The sequence below is a fragment of the Narcine bancroftii genome, chromosome 1, assembly GCF_036971445.1.
Source record: "Narcine bancroftii isolate sNarBan1 chromosome 1, sNarBan1.hap1, whole genome shotgun sequence".
Classification (NCBI taxonomy): Eukaryota; Metazoa; Chordata; class Chondrichthyes; order Torpediniformes; family Narcinidae; genus Narcine; species Narcine bancroftii.
This window is the reverse complement of record NC_091469.1, coordinates 292,062,669-292,076,835: the sequence shown is the minus strand read 5'-3', so window position 1 is coordinate 292,076,835 and position 14,167 is coordinate 292,062,669. Positions and strand designations below refer to the sequence as shown.

The following is a 14,167-nucleotide window of genomic DNA, read 5'->3' as shown; positions in this document are numbered from 1 at the left end:
AAGACATCAGGGTCTCTGTTAGTTTTCATGCAGTAATTTATTGATAAATACTTTATGGTTCTGATTTGATTGCCTGAGGTCTGAGTTTGTGTTGGAAAAGGATGAGGGCTGTGGTGAGGACAAGTAATATTTGTTGAATCAGGTGATTTTCCGGGCAGAATGGGCATGTTTGTCTGGGCGTTGGAAAAACAATGCAGAAAGGGTTACTGCATTTGCTCGGATTTGCTCTTCTGGATTGTTGAAGAAAGAAACACAGTCAGTAATGTAAGAGTCGATCCTTTCTGGGAAGTCTTTCATCAGCTGCCGTGAAATAACTCTGAGGAACTCCATGTAGTTGAGCATGGGTCCTCCTGTGTAGTTCTCAATCACCTTGGCTGAGGCCACAAGGGGGGCCAGTAAATGCAGTGTCAAGTTGCATGCCTGGGAGATCTCCTCACTCTTGGCATCCAGCTGCAATAGCAATCGAACCAAGTTTCCGTGGATCTGTCGGCACAAGTAGGACTTGGGGTCCCTTGTTCCACATTTGGCCAAGTTTCCAAACACATTAATTGCTTCAGCCCGCAGTCTATCATTTGAAGCCTCAAAGAATATTTGGATCCCACTAAAGATTTTGGTCAAGTAAGGTTTTAGGGTATTTGTTTGCAACAGGCTCAAGTGCTTCCCAAGGCAGGAGAGTACCTCAAACATGAGCATCTCATTGCCATGCTGGTTAGATTCCAACAGATAAATCATGGCACACAGCACTTGACGTGAGTATTTTTCAATATTTTGGGGATCTCCAAGTGTCATGTTGCCCAGGCCTCTGACACAGAATATTTGGAGAACAGGAAAAGCGTTGAGCAGACACTGAAGCAATCTACTCACCAGAACATCTGTGAGGTGCAGTTTGGATACCAGCGGTGATTTCAAAAGCTCACTAAAGAAGGCAATCACAGTAACTTTCTGACATTCTTGAACTGAGGGGATGACCACTGTCAGATGCTCTACAATCCCACTCAGGCTGGGGCTGGCATACCTAATCATTTCTTTGGCTAGCAAGATAGCCCCCAGGTGGGATTTGTAGGGATCCATCATCTGGTTCCAGCCACCACTCTCTTTCATACATTGCAGCAACTGATGGTTTCTCGTTTGATTCATGAGCCCAATTAAAGCCTGCACACACTTCGCACACATGTCCTTGCTTTGAAATGTTTGGGGCTCAATTAAGAATTCTTTCTGCCTTGTTTGATAATCAAGAACTAAAACCCTGGGTGTTGAGATTTCAACAATGCAGCTGAGGTGGATGAGAAAGATGCTGAATAACTGAGGGAATAGTTGTGTGACGACGTGTGCAGACTTGAGTGTCCTGATCATTTCATGCAGAGCACAAATGCCAGCCAGGGATTTAAGAGAGGGATACGTTCCTTTCTCCCAGTGTAACTGCCGTTTCAGTGTATCCAGCAGCTCCCGCATTATAATTGGGCTTCCATGTATATCCTCGGCCAATGATTTCCATACTTCGCTGATGTACTCATCGAAGGGAGCAGGGTAGGAGAGGAGGCACTCCACAACCGCTGTTGGGTTATTTGAGGCAAGGATGGCAAAACTGCGCAGAACTGAAAGTTTCATGTGCTTTCTGTGAGAGACTGACTGGAGTTGAACTCTAAGAGCTTCAAGTATCCCAGAGACGCTATTGTTCAGTTCCCTGCCCAGTGTTTTAATTGTGGCTTTAGTGAGAAGTGCGGCTGCGCTGGAACAGTTGGGTTGATGGTCGGACAACCCGTGGAACAGCGAGAAGAGTAAACTGCTCAGCTGCTCCTGAGGCATACACCTGGAAATTACCTTTGCCAGTTCCCAGCATGCTTGAAGGAGAATGGTTGGAGTGGGATTCACTAATTCTTCCCTGACTGTGTTTAGAATCTCAAGCTGCTTGTTTTGCTGATCTAGATTAGTCTCTTGATGTGATAACTGAATGGCCAAGCTTATGTGTATAGAGTCCACAGCCATCCGTCGAACAAGATGGGAAGAGTCAGCACATCGTGGCAAAATCTGTCCAATCAGTGCCCCCAAGTCAGTCAGCAGCATCGCATCGCTGTCATGGACTTCTTCCAAATAATATCTGAGCAATTCTAACATTATGTCCATGGCTTGCTCTCGCTCATGCTCCTTTGGAGAAGTTATCCATCCTTCCACTTGTTTAAGTGTGGCCTGGAAACATTCTGGAGACAGGTCCTGAATTAATATCAGCTTTAGAAGCTCTTTCAAGTCAGTCATAGTTTGTGCGTGAAGTGGATCTACGTGATTGTTCCCATCTTTGTCGCTGTCTCGTTCTACAGGGGACACAGTGACCACACTGGCCAGGCAAGTGCGAACCAGTTGTGAGATGTGCTTTGGGTTGGAGTCAGCGTGCAGTTTTATGAGGTGTGTGCAGGCATTCATGGCCATCTGACGGGCAGGGCTATGTAGCAGCTCTGCTGCCTCAGCCTCCATTAAGTCTTGCATGTACTTCAACAGCTCCCACTTTCTGTTGAAGGGCATTGTCTGGTGCTTTGTGTGTAGGGACCTGGCTATCAGAGTAATTGTCTTTATGAGGCTGAGCTGCAGTGAGCGATCACTGCATTCAGCATTTATCCCCTGCCTGTTTGGTTTGAATTTAAGAACAGATGGTAGAATGTGGCTCTCTATTCTGTCCAGTACCTGTTCCTCAGGCGCATAGAGTGCCATGTTCCCATAGCACAGAACTAGTGTACTTCTGGCTTTGTCCTGGTGAATGCTGAAGACACACTGTACATTCTTAATTTGGTCAGAATTAGAAAACTCCTCCAGACAAATAAGGACATCTTCAAAGTGCGTCATGGAGACGAAACCAAAGGCGAACGCTGCACCTTCCCTCTCCACTCTCTCACTGTGCTGTACATTCAGTAGCAGTTGGTGAAGTTCTTCCTTTATATTTCTGCTATGGATCTGACTGAGAACAATCCCCAGGGCTTTATACAGAAATCCCTTGCGTGGAGATTGACACTCTGTCTCGATCTGTTTCCACATTTCCTCACTCAGCTGAATTATCCATTCCTCTTCATTTATACTCTTCAAAGTTTTGGACAGGAGCAGTAACAGTTTTTCTTCCCATTCCTCTTCAGGCAGACTTTCCCTTGAATTTTCCAGTAATTGATCAACTAATGCTGGAAGTTCCTTGTCCCACTGCCCCACAGTGGCTGGGTGAATACTGGCGCTCAGGACTTGAAGTAACCTTAGTACCGCAGCTCCTCGACTTCCTCCTTCGTATGGGCAGGAAGACAAGAGGAAAAGTCGTGCCAGCAGTTCCTGGGCTTTCGGTTGATTCAAGCCTGCATTGGAAGTGAAGGGAAACCTTTCTCTGCCATCCTGCCGTTTCTTTTTCCCAAGATGAGCTAAGCAATTGCAAATTGTTGTTAAAGCCTTGGTGTAGTGGGTCATGGTGACAAACTCCAAGAGCAAGGGCCACAGAACATCCTCCATCATCACTGTATTTGTGATCATAAACATCACTGTTTCACATACAGTGGCCAAGTCTTCATCTGTAACCTGGTCTGTTTGATGATTGAATGGCACCAGTGTACCTGGATCCACTGATGCGGCACATTGATGGATAAGAAACTCTACCATTGGCTTTCCTTCTTCTGGCGCGAGGTAACCATGTTGAGCCAAAGCACATATGACATGAGCAATCAGCTTCTTCTCTTGGTTGCTGCTTGTATCCAAAAGCACTGGTTTTAAGGCAGCCACAATTGGAGCCTTCTTCCTCTCTAGGTGTAAGGAGGCAGAACTTATGAGATGCCTCAGTACACTAAGTGTCCCCAGCCTTGTTTGCTGGTTAGTCTTCTCTAACTTGGGTAGGAGAAAGTCAACCAATGTGTCTCCATAAGTTGGGGCGAGGACTGTGAAACAGTGTAAAATCTCCGTCTGGATCTTCACAGCAGGAGAGTTCCTGGACCCTAGCGAAAGACAGATTTGCTGGTGGAGATTGTCCAGTAGATTGTCCATCTGTGTTTCCAGTTCCAAAGTCTTTGTCTCCATGGCAATATCCAGCAAGTGACACAGGCACTCTGTGACAGAAGAATGCCCGGGATATTTCTTGTAGATAGACATGATGGCAGGAAGTATCTTGGGGAGTTCTTTTTCTATTCTCTCCTTGGGCAATAATGAACTAACGTAGCCCAATGCTTCTGCAATTGTAATCATCAGTTTAGGAGGCTCCTTCTCTAACCACACCTTAAACAACAGACAATAAATGGTGTTGATCTCGGTGGAGAAAGTCTCTGTGGTTACTGGAGGGTCTGAGGTTTTCTTGACACTTGCCAGATACATCAGAATACTCTTGCTGAAACTTCCCAGTGCTGTGGCAAATGCAGCTTTCATCTCCTCCTGTTTAGTCCCAAAGAGACTTGGAAACATGTCCCCAAAGATCTGCTTCAGAAATGGCACCATGCAAAATGGATTTTCTGTTGATACTTTAGTCAGAGTTTTCACAATGTACACATGAGGTTGGTACCCTTGTTTGAAAGTCTCCATCAACAATTGGACAACTTCATCAGTAAACCGGAAGCTCATTATAACCAGGAGATTGCTTGCAGCTTCCTGACTCCTGGTGTGTGTTCCTGTTGGTTTAGTCATCCACAGGGCAGCCAGAGAGAGAATTCTTTGTACTAGCGTTTGACTAATTTGATCAAGGGTGTCCTTGAGAATCTTGCCCATGCTTTCCAATAATAAAGCCCCCTGTGAAGCAGTCAGTTTGAGGTGCTGGACCAGATGGTCATGGTAGATCATTAGAACTGTGTTGGGGTGGTGTTGACCCAGTATGTGGAGACTATGTGATATTTTGTCCAAAGAACTTTCCTCTTCCTCAATCGTCATTTTCACAAGTGCAGCAGTGAATAATTCCACATTGTGAGGCATTCTAGGAACCTTTCTATAAGCTGAAATGCAAAGATAACATTGATTAGAGTTGTCTCATTAAATGTACATTAATGTAGGTTACATCCTGTTTTTTGCTTAATAACTGCTCTTCTGCAAAACCTAATGCTTTGTGGAGAATTGTCCACCATTCACAGTCTGACATAATGTCCCTATCTGATGATGCTTCCTTGTCAATGCATTGCTTTTCCAGTCCAGCCTCCAGTGAGCTCAGAATTATGTGGGATTGAACCCACTTGATTTTACCCTCCCTCTCGTGGCTGCTTTCAGCAAATATATATTTTGTGCTTTGCCATGTGCTGCTTACCGGTCTCTGTTGCCATGGTTTCCATTGTGACACCGATGCCATCAGCCCTTAATTATCATGGGAGCATACGCTAAGCGTTAGGGTGCAGAAGTTTTAGGTGGGTGGGTTAAGATGCAGACCTGTTGAGGAAGACGTAGAATAAGACAGGCCCTTGGGTGCACTTACTCTGGCAACTATCAATGACCTACTCAGACCAGGACATGGCAGTGCGCTCCCATGGCATCTTTTTGTATTAGACTCAGTGAGTTCTACACCACAGAAACAGGCCTTTTGATGCAACTTTACCATGCCAACCAAGCTAGCCATTTGGTGGTGTTCATCTCCTATCCCTATGACATGATCTTAATGGAGGATACTCTAACATGGTAATGTTTGTGTCAGAACTTATGCTGTTGATGAAGGACAGAATCACAATTTAACATGGGACAATACAGCAGAAGATTGTGGCCCTTCAGCCCACGTTTATACTGTATATGATACTCAAACAAACTGCTGCTTCCTCTGATGCACCTCTATTATATGTATGTATCTGTATGGAGAAGCCTTTTGTATGTGGCTTCCACCACTACTCCTGGTAACCTGTTCCAGATACCCACCACAATCTGTGTATGCCCCCCCCCCCACCCCCACCCAAGAACAATAAATACATGACCTTTAATATGTGACCTTTTTACACTGGGGACCTCTGTATCCTGTTCCCCATATGGAACTGACTGCCCAAGATCAGAGTACTTTGCTAAAGTACTCTGCAGGAAGGACTTTTGCAGTAAAATGCACCAATTGAAATCTAACCCCTCCTTGGCCTTTTCTAGTTAGAATGTAAAAACATCATTACATCCTTGGTAATGGGATAGTGCCAAATATTAAAGGATACATGGGTACAAAAGAAGGAAATCCTCCTTATCCTTTATAAAGTTGTCAGGTCATAGCTAGACTACGGTGTCTGCTTGCCACACTTCAGTCAGGATGTGAATGCCCTTGCGAGAATGCAGTGAAGACTTACCAGTAGTTCTGTTATAAGGAATGTTGGTTGGGGTGCCACTTTTTGGAACAAAATAGATTGAGCAGAGATTAGGTAGTAGACAAGATTAAGGCCCTTCAATAAGAAGGATGGACAAAGGCTGGTCATTAGCTGATGGCACAAAGACTAGAGGCATAAAGATTTGAACAGGAATTGTGGAGGGACTGTTTTATGCAGAGAATGGGAATGATCTGGAACTTGCTAGCAAGGGGCTGGATGACCTTGCAGAGTAGAGAGGAGAATGGAATTGACAAAATAAGTAATAACACAGGCCTGAATGTGTTGGGAATTACCAACCATTATGTCCAGAATAACCAGCTTTTATCGCAGGAGAAGTCTGAACAAAAGAATAGTTGGCATCTTTTGATGAGATCACCTATAATACTACTGAATTTCAACTTGGCTGCTCGGGACAGCATTCACAATGCAGATAGCAACCTAAATGATCTTAATTAGACTACTTCCAAGGTTAATATTTCCTTTTGAAAAGCTAGGATTGTCAATGTGTCAGGATGTAAAGAGTCTGGCAGATGACAAGCGCTGTTACCCATGTTGATAGAGGGCTGAAAGGAACCTTGATGGACCTGTATACATGTTATTGAAACCCAAGAAATGATTAGGTGGTATGTTTGACTTTATAATGAGAGGGCTGGGAGTGCATTTTTAGCTGCAGAAGAATTAATTATCGTGCACAATTTTGGTCTCAAAAATACAAATGAAATATACTTGCCACAGAGGGAGGGTAGCAAAGATTCGTTGGGCAAGATCCTGGGGTGACAACCTATTGTGAACAGGAAATTATCTGCTGGAGGAACTCAGTGGGTCAAGCAACATCAGTGGGAGAAAAATGATTGATGTTTTGGGCCTGAACCCTTCATCAAGCCCTTTCATAGGACATCCACATTGCTGTTCTTTTGACATTTTGGACAGACTGTGTAAGGATGTTTCACAGTTCAGTACCTGGTCACAAGTACAAACATAAAGTTTTAAGATTTATTTACTTAACAGCTCTAATTTAAACTGTCCAGCTGCTGAGGTCAGATATGAACTTGAACCTCTACATCAATACGCCAGGCCTATGGTGGCCAGAGAAGTGACTTGCCCACGTGATTTGTGAGTCCTTGCTTTCTATACGAACCTGATCAAATCTCTTTAAAATTCAGATATACTGCATCAACGGATTCCTCTTCTCAAAATACAGAGAGTGCTTTTGTTTCATTTACCAGTTTCTGCAGTGTTTTCATTTCACAAGCTGGTTTCCCTTGCTCCTCTTTGCCTTGCCTGTCCTCAGGAAAGACTCCTGGGTTTGTTGAAAACTTTTTCTTTCATTAACATAACATTATGAAAGGAATAGATAAGGTAGAAGCTGGAAGGTTGTTTCTACTGGTAGATGCTACTGGAACTAAGGAACATAGCCTCATGATTTAATTGAGTAGATTTAAGATGGGATAAGGAGGAACTGCTTCTCCCAGAGAGCAGTTCATCTGTGGAATTCTCTGCCCAAGGAAGCAATAGAGGCTGCTTCACTGAATGATTTTAAGAAACATAGGTAGATTATTGCATTGTAGATGAATTAAGGATTTATGGGGAACAGGCAGGTAAGGAGCTGAGTCCACAGCCAGATCTGCCTTGATCTTATTGAATGGCAGTGTAGACTTGATGGGCCAGAAGACTGACTCCTGCTCCAATTTCTTATGTTTTTGTATTGACAAATAATAAGAATTTTCAAGTCTTGGAAATCTTCCATTACACTTCCCTAATAATGGATTCCAGCATTACATTCCCCACATCTGTTCCAGAATTGAGGGGAAAGTCAAGGGAGCAGGACTCCAGGTCTGTGTTGTCTGCAGTAGGCTTGATCTGTGTTCCTATTGTTAACTGTCTCTTCTCCTCTTCAGGCTTCGGTTCCAGCGCAGTGGACCAAATGCTGGATACAGAAAATAAGCGGATGGCAGAAAACTTGTCCAGCAAAGTCACTCGGCTTAAATCGGTTTGTTACATTTTAGTTTTGAAACCTTGTCCCAGCATAATTAGCATCCAATTGTGGCCCTTCATTTGTATGGTACTTGTGACATGAAATTGTGAAGCTAATTAATATAACAGAAACATAGATTAAGAGAAATGGGCAAAGAAGTGGCAAATGAAACACAATGTTAGAAAGTGTAGACGTGCACTTTGGAAGAAAGAATTAAAGGGCAGACCTTATTTGGATGGGAAAAAATTCAACATTTGCAAATGGACTTGTGAGTCCTTGTGCAGGATTCCCTAAAGGTTAACCTCCAGGTTGAGTTGGTGGTGAAGGGGAAGGCAATATTGGCATTCATATCTAGAGGAATAGGATAAAAGAGCAGGAATGTGATGTTTTAAAGCACTGGTGAGTCCTCACAGAGTTCAGGGTACAGTTTTGGGATCCTTGCTTAAGAAAGGCATTGGAGATGGTTCAGAGATTTACAAGAATGATTCCTGGAAAGAAAGCATTAGAATATGAGAAACGTTTAACAGGTCTTGGGCTGTTCCATGGAGTTCAGAAGAATGAGGCGGGATCGTTGTCTGAAGAGGGCATGCAAAATCATTGAGAACCCCTTCCACCTTGCACACAGCGTCTTTCACCTGCTCTCATTGGGGAAGAGATACAGGAGTATCAAGCCAATACCACCAGGCTGAGGAACACCTTCTTCCCACGGGTAATGAGAATGCCGAATGACCAAAGGAATTGCTCACACTAACCCTCCGAGACTCTCATATTCATGAAACAGTATTTATTTATTTGTATAGATGAATACTTGCATATGTATTGTTTATCTATATGTGAGTAATGAATGGTTGTGTGTCTGTGTGTTTTGCACCGAGGTGTTTCATTGGGTTGTTCTTTACTTGATTTGACCTCATAGAAGCATTTTGAACGTTAAAAGGCCTGGACGGTAGATGTGGCAGTTGTTTCCCATGGTTGAGTTGTCCAGGACAATTGGCACAACTTCAAGATTGAAAGGTGCCCATTTAAAACAGATACAGAGGAATTTCTTGAACTAGAGAGTGGAATTTGCTACCACGGGCAGCTGTGGAGGCCAGGCCTTTGGTTTATTTAAGGCAGAGATGGATAGGTAACTGAATAGTCAGGATATCAAGGATTATGGGGGGAAGTCAGGGGACTGGGGCTGAGGGGAGAATGGATCAGTTCTATAGTTCCATTGTTTCAGATGTTATGGGGGGCAGGAATGAAAGGAGAGAAGTGGCATTGCTTTTCAGTGAAAATGTTACAGCTGTGCTCACAGGCAGACCAGGGGGCTCATCTACTGAGGCAATATGGGTTGAAATGACGAACAGGACAGATATGACCACAATAATGGGGTTTTATTCTGAATTTTCAAAATTATGATCCAGCACAGCTGAAATTTATTAATAGAATGTTTGATTTGGAAAAATCATTGATATGGGCTAATACTGAATTATCTCAAATTGGTGAGAAGAAGATAGATCAGTTTATTTATAGATGGAATCCTAAGTTATTGAGTAATTATAATTTACCTGTTTTTAAACATTTAATGGAATTATGGTATAAAATAAATGAAGTTATAGGTACTCAAGAGAAGATTTCAGACAAAATTCTTTTGTATCAAAATAAGCTTTTTCCCTTTACATTTAATAATCAACTTTTGAAGTTATGGGATCAAAAGGGTATTAAATTTATACAAGATTGTTATGAAGTGGGTTATTTTATTTCTTTTCAAAGAATGAAAGAGAAATATGATATATCTTCAAATACTCTTTCTTATTATCAAATTAAAGCTTTACTATTGGATAATTTTGGACATACCTTACGGTCACCTAGAGGATCTAAGTTTGAAATTTTACTAACAGAGGGTGGTGTTACGAGCCCAGAGGACCCATAAACTGAGCAGCAATAAATATTCACAAAGACAAATGGTTATTTAAACAAAAGTTGCTTTTAATGATCTTTAAACATGAAAACAAAATCACACTTTAACTTATCACTATTGACTTAACTAACCTAACAACCCCCTTCTAATTCTAAGTGCATGTGTCTGTAATGTTCAGAAAAGTTCTTTGGTTCACAGTCCAATCTCACTTCTCATTCCTCCAAGTTCACTGGTTGCAGGGAATTCTTATACTGTGCACAGAATTTAACATTTATAAAGTTCACCAGGCTTTGGTGCTTGAAAGGTAAATGGTTACTGCTCAAGAAGGTTCTTGTCGGTTTAGAGAGAGAGATTTGTTGTTCTAGGACATCCACAACTGATTCCTTTTTAATCGGCCACTCCAGTGTCTTGCTGATGAAACTTGCCACCTTCAGGGTTCTCCAGGTGATGACCCCTTTCCTTTTTGTTTCTCTTATTCCAAGTGAAACATTAGTCAGCCATTCCTCTCCTCCTGCATGATTCACAAGGGCTTTGATCAGGCTGAATTAAGAACTCACAACCCATCTTCCAAATGGGGTTTTCCACAAGCTTGCCAGCTTGTCCTGTTCCAGTCCCAGCTGCTGTTGCAGGCTGTAACACTGTAGAACTGATCTCTCCTCTCTCTCTCTCTCTCATCTCTCTCTCTCTCTCTCTCTCTCTCTCTCTCTCTCTCTCTCTCTCTCTCTCTCTGAGAGAAAAAGCCTGTTTGACTTTCTCTGCTTGTCAAACTACATGACCCTCTTAGAACAGCACTAGACAATCTGTGGCTCCGAAAAGATCTTTCATCTGTTGCCTTTTTGTAAACAACAATCCATTAGTGAAGTCTATTGGACACTCTCCAAAGCTCTTGCAGAGGCTGTGAGGCCGATATGTCTAGCATTAGCAGAGCTCCAGTATTTCAAATAAGATCAGTTTTAAAGTGTTTGTATGTGACCTACTCTAACAAACCTTTCCCTATCTCCCAAAAGCATATCTATATATATTCTCTCACAGTGGTAAGAAGGGATTTATATCTGAGATGTATTCTTTATTACAGAATAAAATACTTAAGTTGGATTTGCATAAATTTAAATTGAAATGGGAAAAAAGATTTAGGAATACTTATTCATCAAGATGATTGGATGAATTTATATAAGGATAATTTGACTAAAATTATAAATGTAAGATATAGGTTTGCTCATTATAATTTCATTCATCAATTATATTTAACACCAGAAAAATTAAGGAGATATAATTTAATTTCTTCAGATTTATGTTTTAGATATCAGAAGGTAGTAGGTTCTTTTTTACATTCTACTTGGTTATGTGAAACAGTAAAAACCTTTTTGGAATAGACTTAAGGAACTTTTAGAAGTTATTTTGAAAGTGAAACTTCATGAGATCCTACAGTATTTTTATTGGGTAACATTAAGATTAAATAGATTTCAAATTGCATTTTTGAGATTGGCATTAGCTGTAGCTAGAAAATGTTTGGCAATTGCTTGGAAAAACGAGACTGATTTGAATATACAGAAATGGCATATGGAATTGAGGTCTTGCATCCCGTTGGAGAAAATAACATAATCTATGCTATTTTTTTTTCTATCGTAAAACTTGGATCCCTTATTTGGATTATATGGGTTTGAGTTTTTGAACCCCCCCCCCCCCCCCCCACCAAGCCACACAGTGGTGGTGTTTCTCTAATCCATGGTAATTAATTGATGAATTTTGTTATTATGGTTAATAGAAATTAAATAGTATTAAATAGTATTCTCCATTTCTTTTCTTCTCTTCCTTTCTCTGTGAGTAGAGGTTAGTGGGGGGGGGGGTTGGGTTAGGGGGTGGGGAGTTGTAGGGGGTTAGTTTGTATAAATATACCATGTATGTATTTTTTCAAGCTTTTTTAATTGTATATGTTTTTGAATATATGCATCATGGTTTTTAATAAATAATTTTTTTTTTTTAATTATTGGGGTTTTATATTATAGACCACCCAATAGTCAGCGGGAATTGGAGGAGAAAACTGCAGAGATATAGCAACAGCTGTAGAAAACAAAGTTGTAAAGTAGATGACTTTAACTTTCCACATATTGACTGTGGAGAGTTGTAAACTCGGCCAGTACCTTCATGGCATCATTTTCGACTCCATCGAGGACATCTACAAGAGACGGTGTCTCAAGAAAGCACCCTATATCCTCGAGGAACCCCAACACCAGGCATGCCCTCTTCTCACTGCTAGCATCAGGAAAGGTACAGGAGCCTAAAGATGAGCACCCAACAGAACAGAAACAGCTTTTTTCCCTCTGTCATCAGAGTACTGAATGGACAATGACACATCCTCTCTCTTCTTTACTAATTTATTTACTTTCTGAAAATGTAATTTATACCAGTTTTGCACCTTTGACGCTGCCACAAAACAACAAATTTTGGGACATGTTCTTGACAATAAATTTGAATTCTGGCAGACAGGGTAAGGGAAAATCCTGGGGTTTCTACAGGTATATTATGAGCAACAGGATCATAAGGGACAAAAAAATGGTTCCCTCAAAGATCAAAGTGATCTGCTATGTATGGGACCAAAAGAGATGGGAGAAATCTTAAATGGTTTTTTTGCAAGAGTATTTAGTCAGGAACCTAACCCAGAGTCTACAGAACTGAGGCAAACATGCATTGTGGTCATGGAACCTACACAGATTAGAAGAGGTAATTGCTATCTTAAAGCAAATAAGGGTGGATAAATCCCCAGGGCCTGACGAGATATTCCCTCGTACCTTGGGGGAGGTTAGTGTAGAAATTGCAGGGGCCCTGACAGATGTATGTAACGTGACCTTGGCTAAGGCCGGAGGATTGAAGGGTAACTCGTGTTGTTCCATTGTTTAAAAAAAAGGCTCTAAAAATAATCTAGGAAATTATAGGTCATTGGGCCTGATGCCAATAGTCCTTTCCCTCGTGACCATTCTTAATATAAAATCTTTTTGAATTCTCCCTTATACTCTATCAATGCCATCTGAAAATCTTTTTTAACCCTCTATTTAACTCTCTGTTCCTTCATCCCTTGTCCTCTTCAAGGGATTCCTTCAAACCTGTCTGCCTGTATTTGATGTATCCCTCCTTTTATTTTATCATCAACACCTCGTCTATAGACAGGAAGGAAGATTAATGAGTACATTTTCTAAGGAGGTTGATGAGTGCAAGGCTTTCTGCCCCTACTCTGACAGCTATCTACAGGAGCACAACTAAGAGAGTCCTATTGTTTGGTATGGAAGCTGCAGGGCATCGGACTACAGGTACAGCATCATAAGTAGTGTTGAGGTGATCACTGGGTTTCCCTCGCTCCTAGTCATGACATTTACCAGGAGCGTTGTGTGCAGAGGGCCCGATTCCTACCATTCACCCTACAATGTCTTTGAAGGAGGTAGGTGCAGGAGCATCAAGACTGCTAGAATGGGCAACAGCTTATTCCTCAAGCTCGTGCATCATAATCCATCACCATTGACATTCTTTAATATATATTTTATTTTATTAACTTTGAATTGTATCTTTTAACTTACTATGGTAATATTTATTTGATGTGATGTGTGTGAGGTTTGAATTGTGAACACGCTGTGGTCTGGAGAAATGTTGTTTTATTGGTGTATACATGTACATTCACATGACAGTAAACTAAAACCTGACTTGATGACTTTTATTTCTGATCTGTGCCTCTAATCTCTTGTTTGCTTTGCCATTTCTGCCCTACACTCTACTGGGAACATCACAAATGCCTCCCATTTGGCTGTTTTGCTTTTATTCTCTAACATGTGCATCCAGTCAACTCCTGCCTGATCATGTCTCTCCCTATTCATGTCTCTATTATCCCTCTATACCCTGTATGTTCACATGTCTATCTAGAGGCCAACTGTCTCTACTTTCATATCTGCCCCTATTGGCAGCCTTTTCCATGCACACAGAACTCTTGGTGTAAAATAACTATTTTAAATTTTTTAATTTAACTTTAGACATACAGCACAG

At 41.6% G+C, this 14,167-nt stretch overlaps 2 protein-coding genes across 19 annotated transcripts in view; one reads left to right on the top strand and one right to left on the bottom strand.

The window, feature by feature from the left end:
- bet1l (Bet1 golgi vesicular membrane trafficking protein-like) overlaps positions 1-14,167 on the top strand; it is a 42,942-nt gene that overhangs the window by 25,354 nt on the left and 3,421 nt on the right. For 7 of the 18 annotated variants that reach the window (XM_069904474.1, XM_069904479.1, XM_069904369.1 and 4 more), the window contains one exon: positions 8,159-8,250. In XM_069904474.1, the coding sequence (XP_069760575.1) occupies positions 8,159-8,250 (92 nt within the window). Of the gene's footprint in view, positions 1-5,299; positions 5,605-5,629; positions 5,761-7,288; positions 7,374-8,158; positions 8,251-12,144; positions 12,407-14,167 lie in introns of those variants that run through there. The other 11 variants (XM_069904399.1, XM_069904437.1, XM_069904409.1 and 8 more) reach the window with 8 other exon arrangements.
- Positions 19-5,211, bottom strand: LOC138746235 (maestro heat-like repeat-containing protein family member 1). The gene has a single exon (XM_069904304.1). It carries the CDS (start codon positions 4,912-4,914, stop codon positions 139-141), a length of 4,776 nt encoding a protein of 1,591 aa, XP_069760405.1. The 5' UTR covers positions 4,915-5,211; the 3' UTR covers positions 19-138.

Bases quoted from the DNA above. Each gene is read 5' to 3' on its own strand.
- LOC138746235 (XM_069904304.1), bottom strand. From the start codon at position 4,914: ATGCCTCACAATGTGGAATTATTCACTGCTGCACTTGTGAAAATGACG.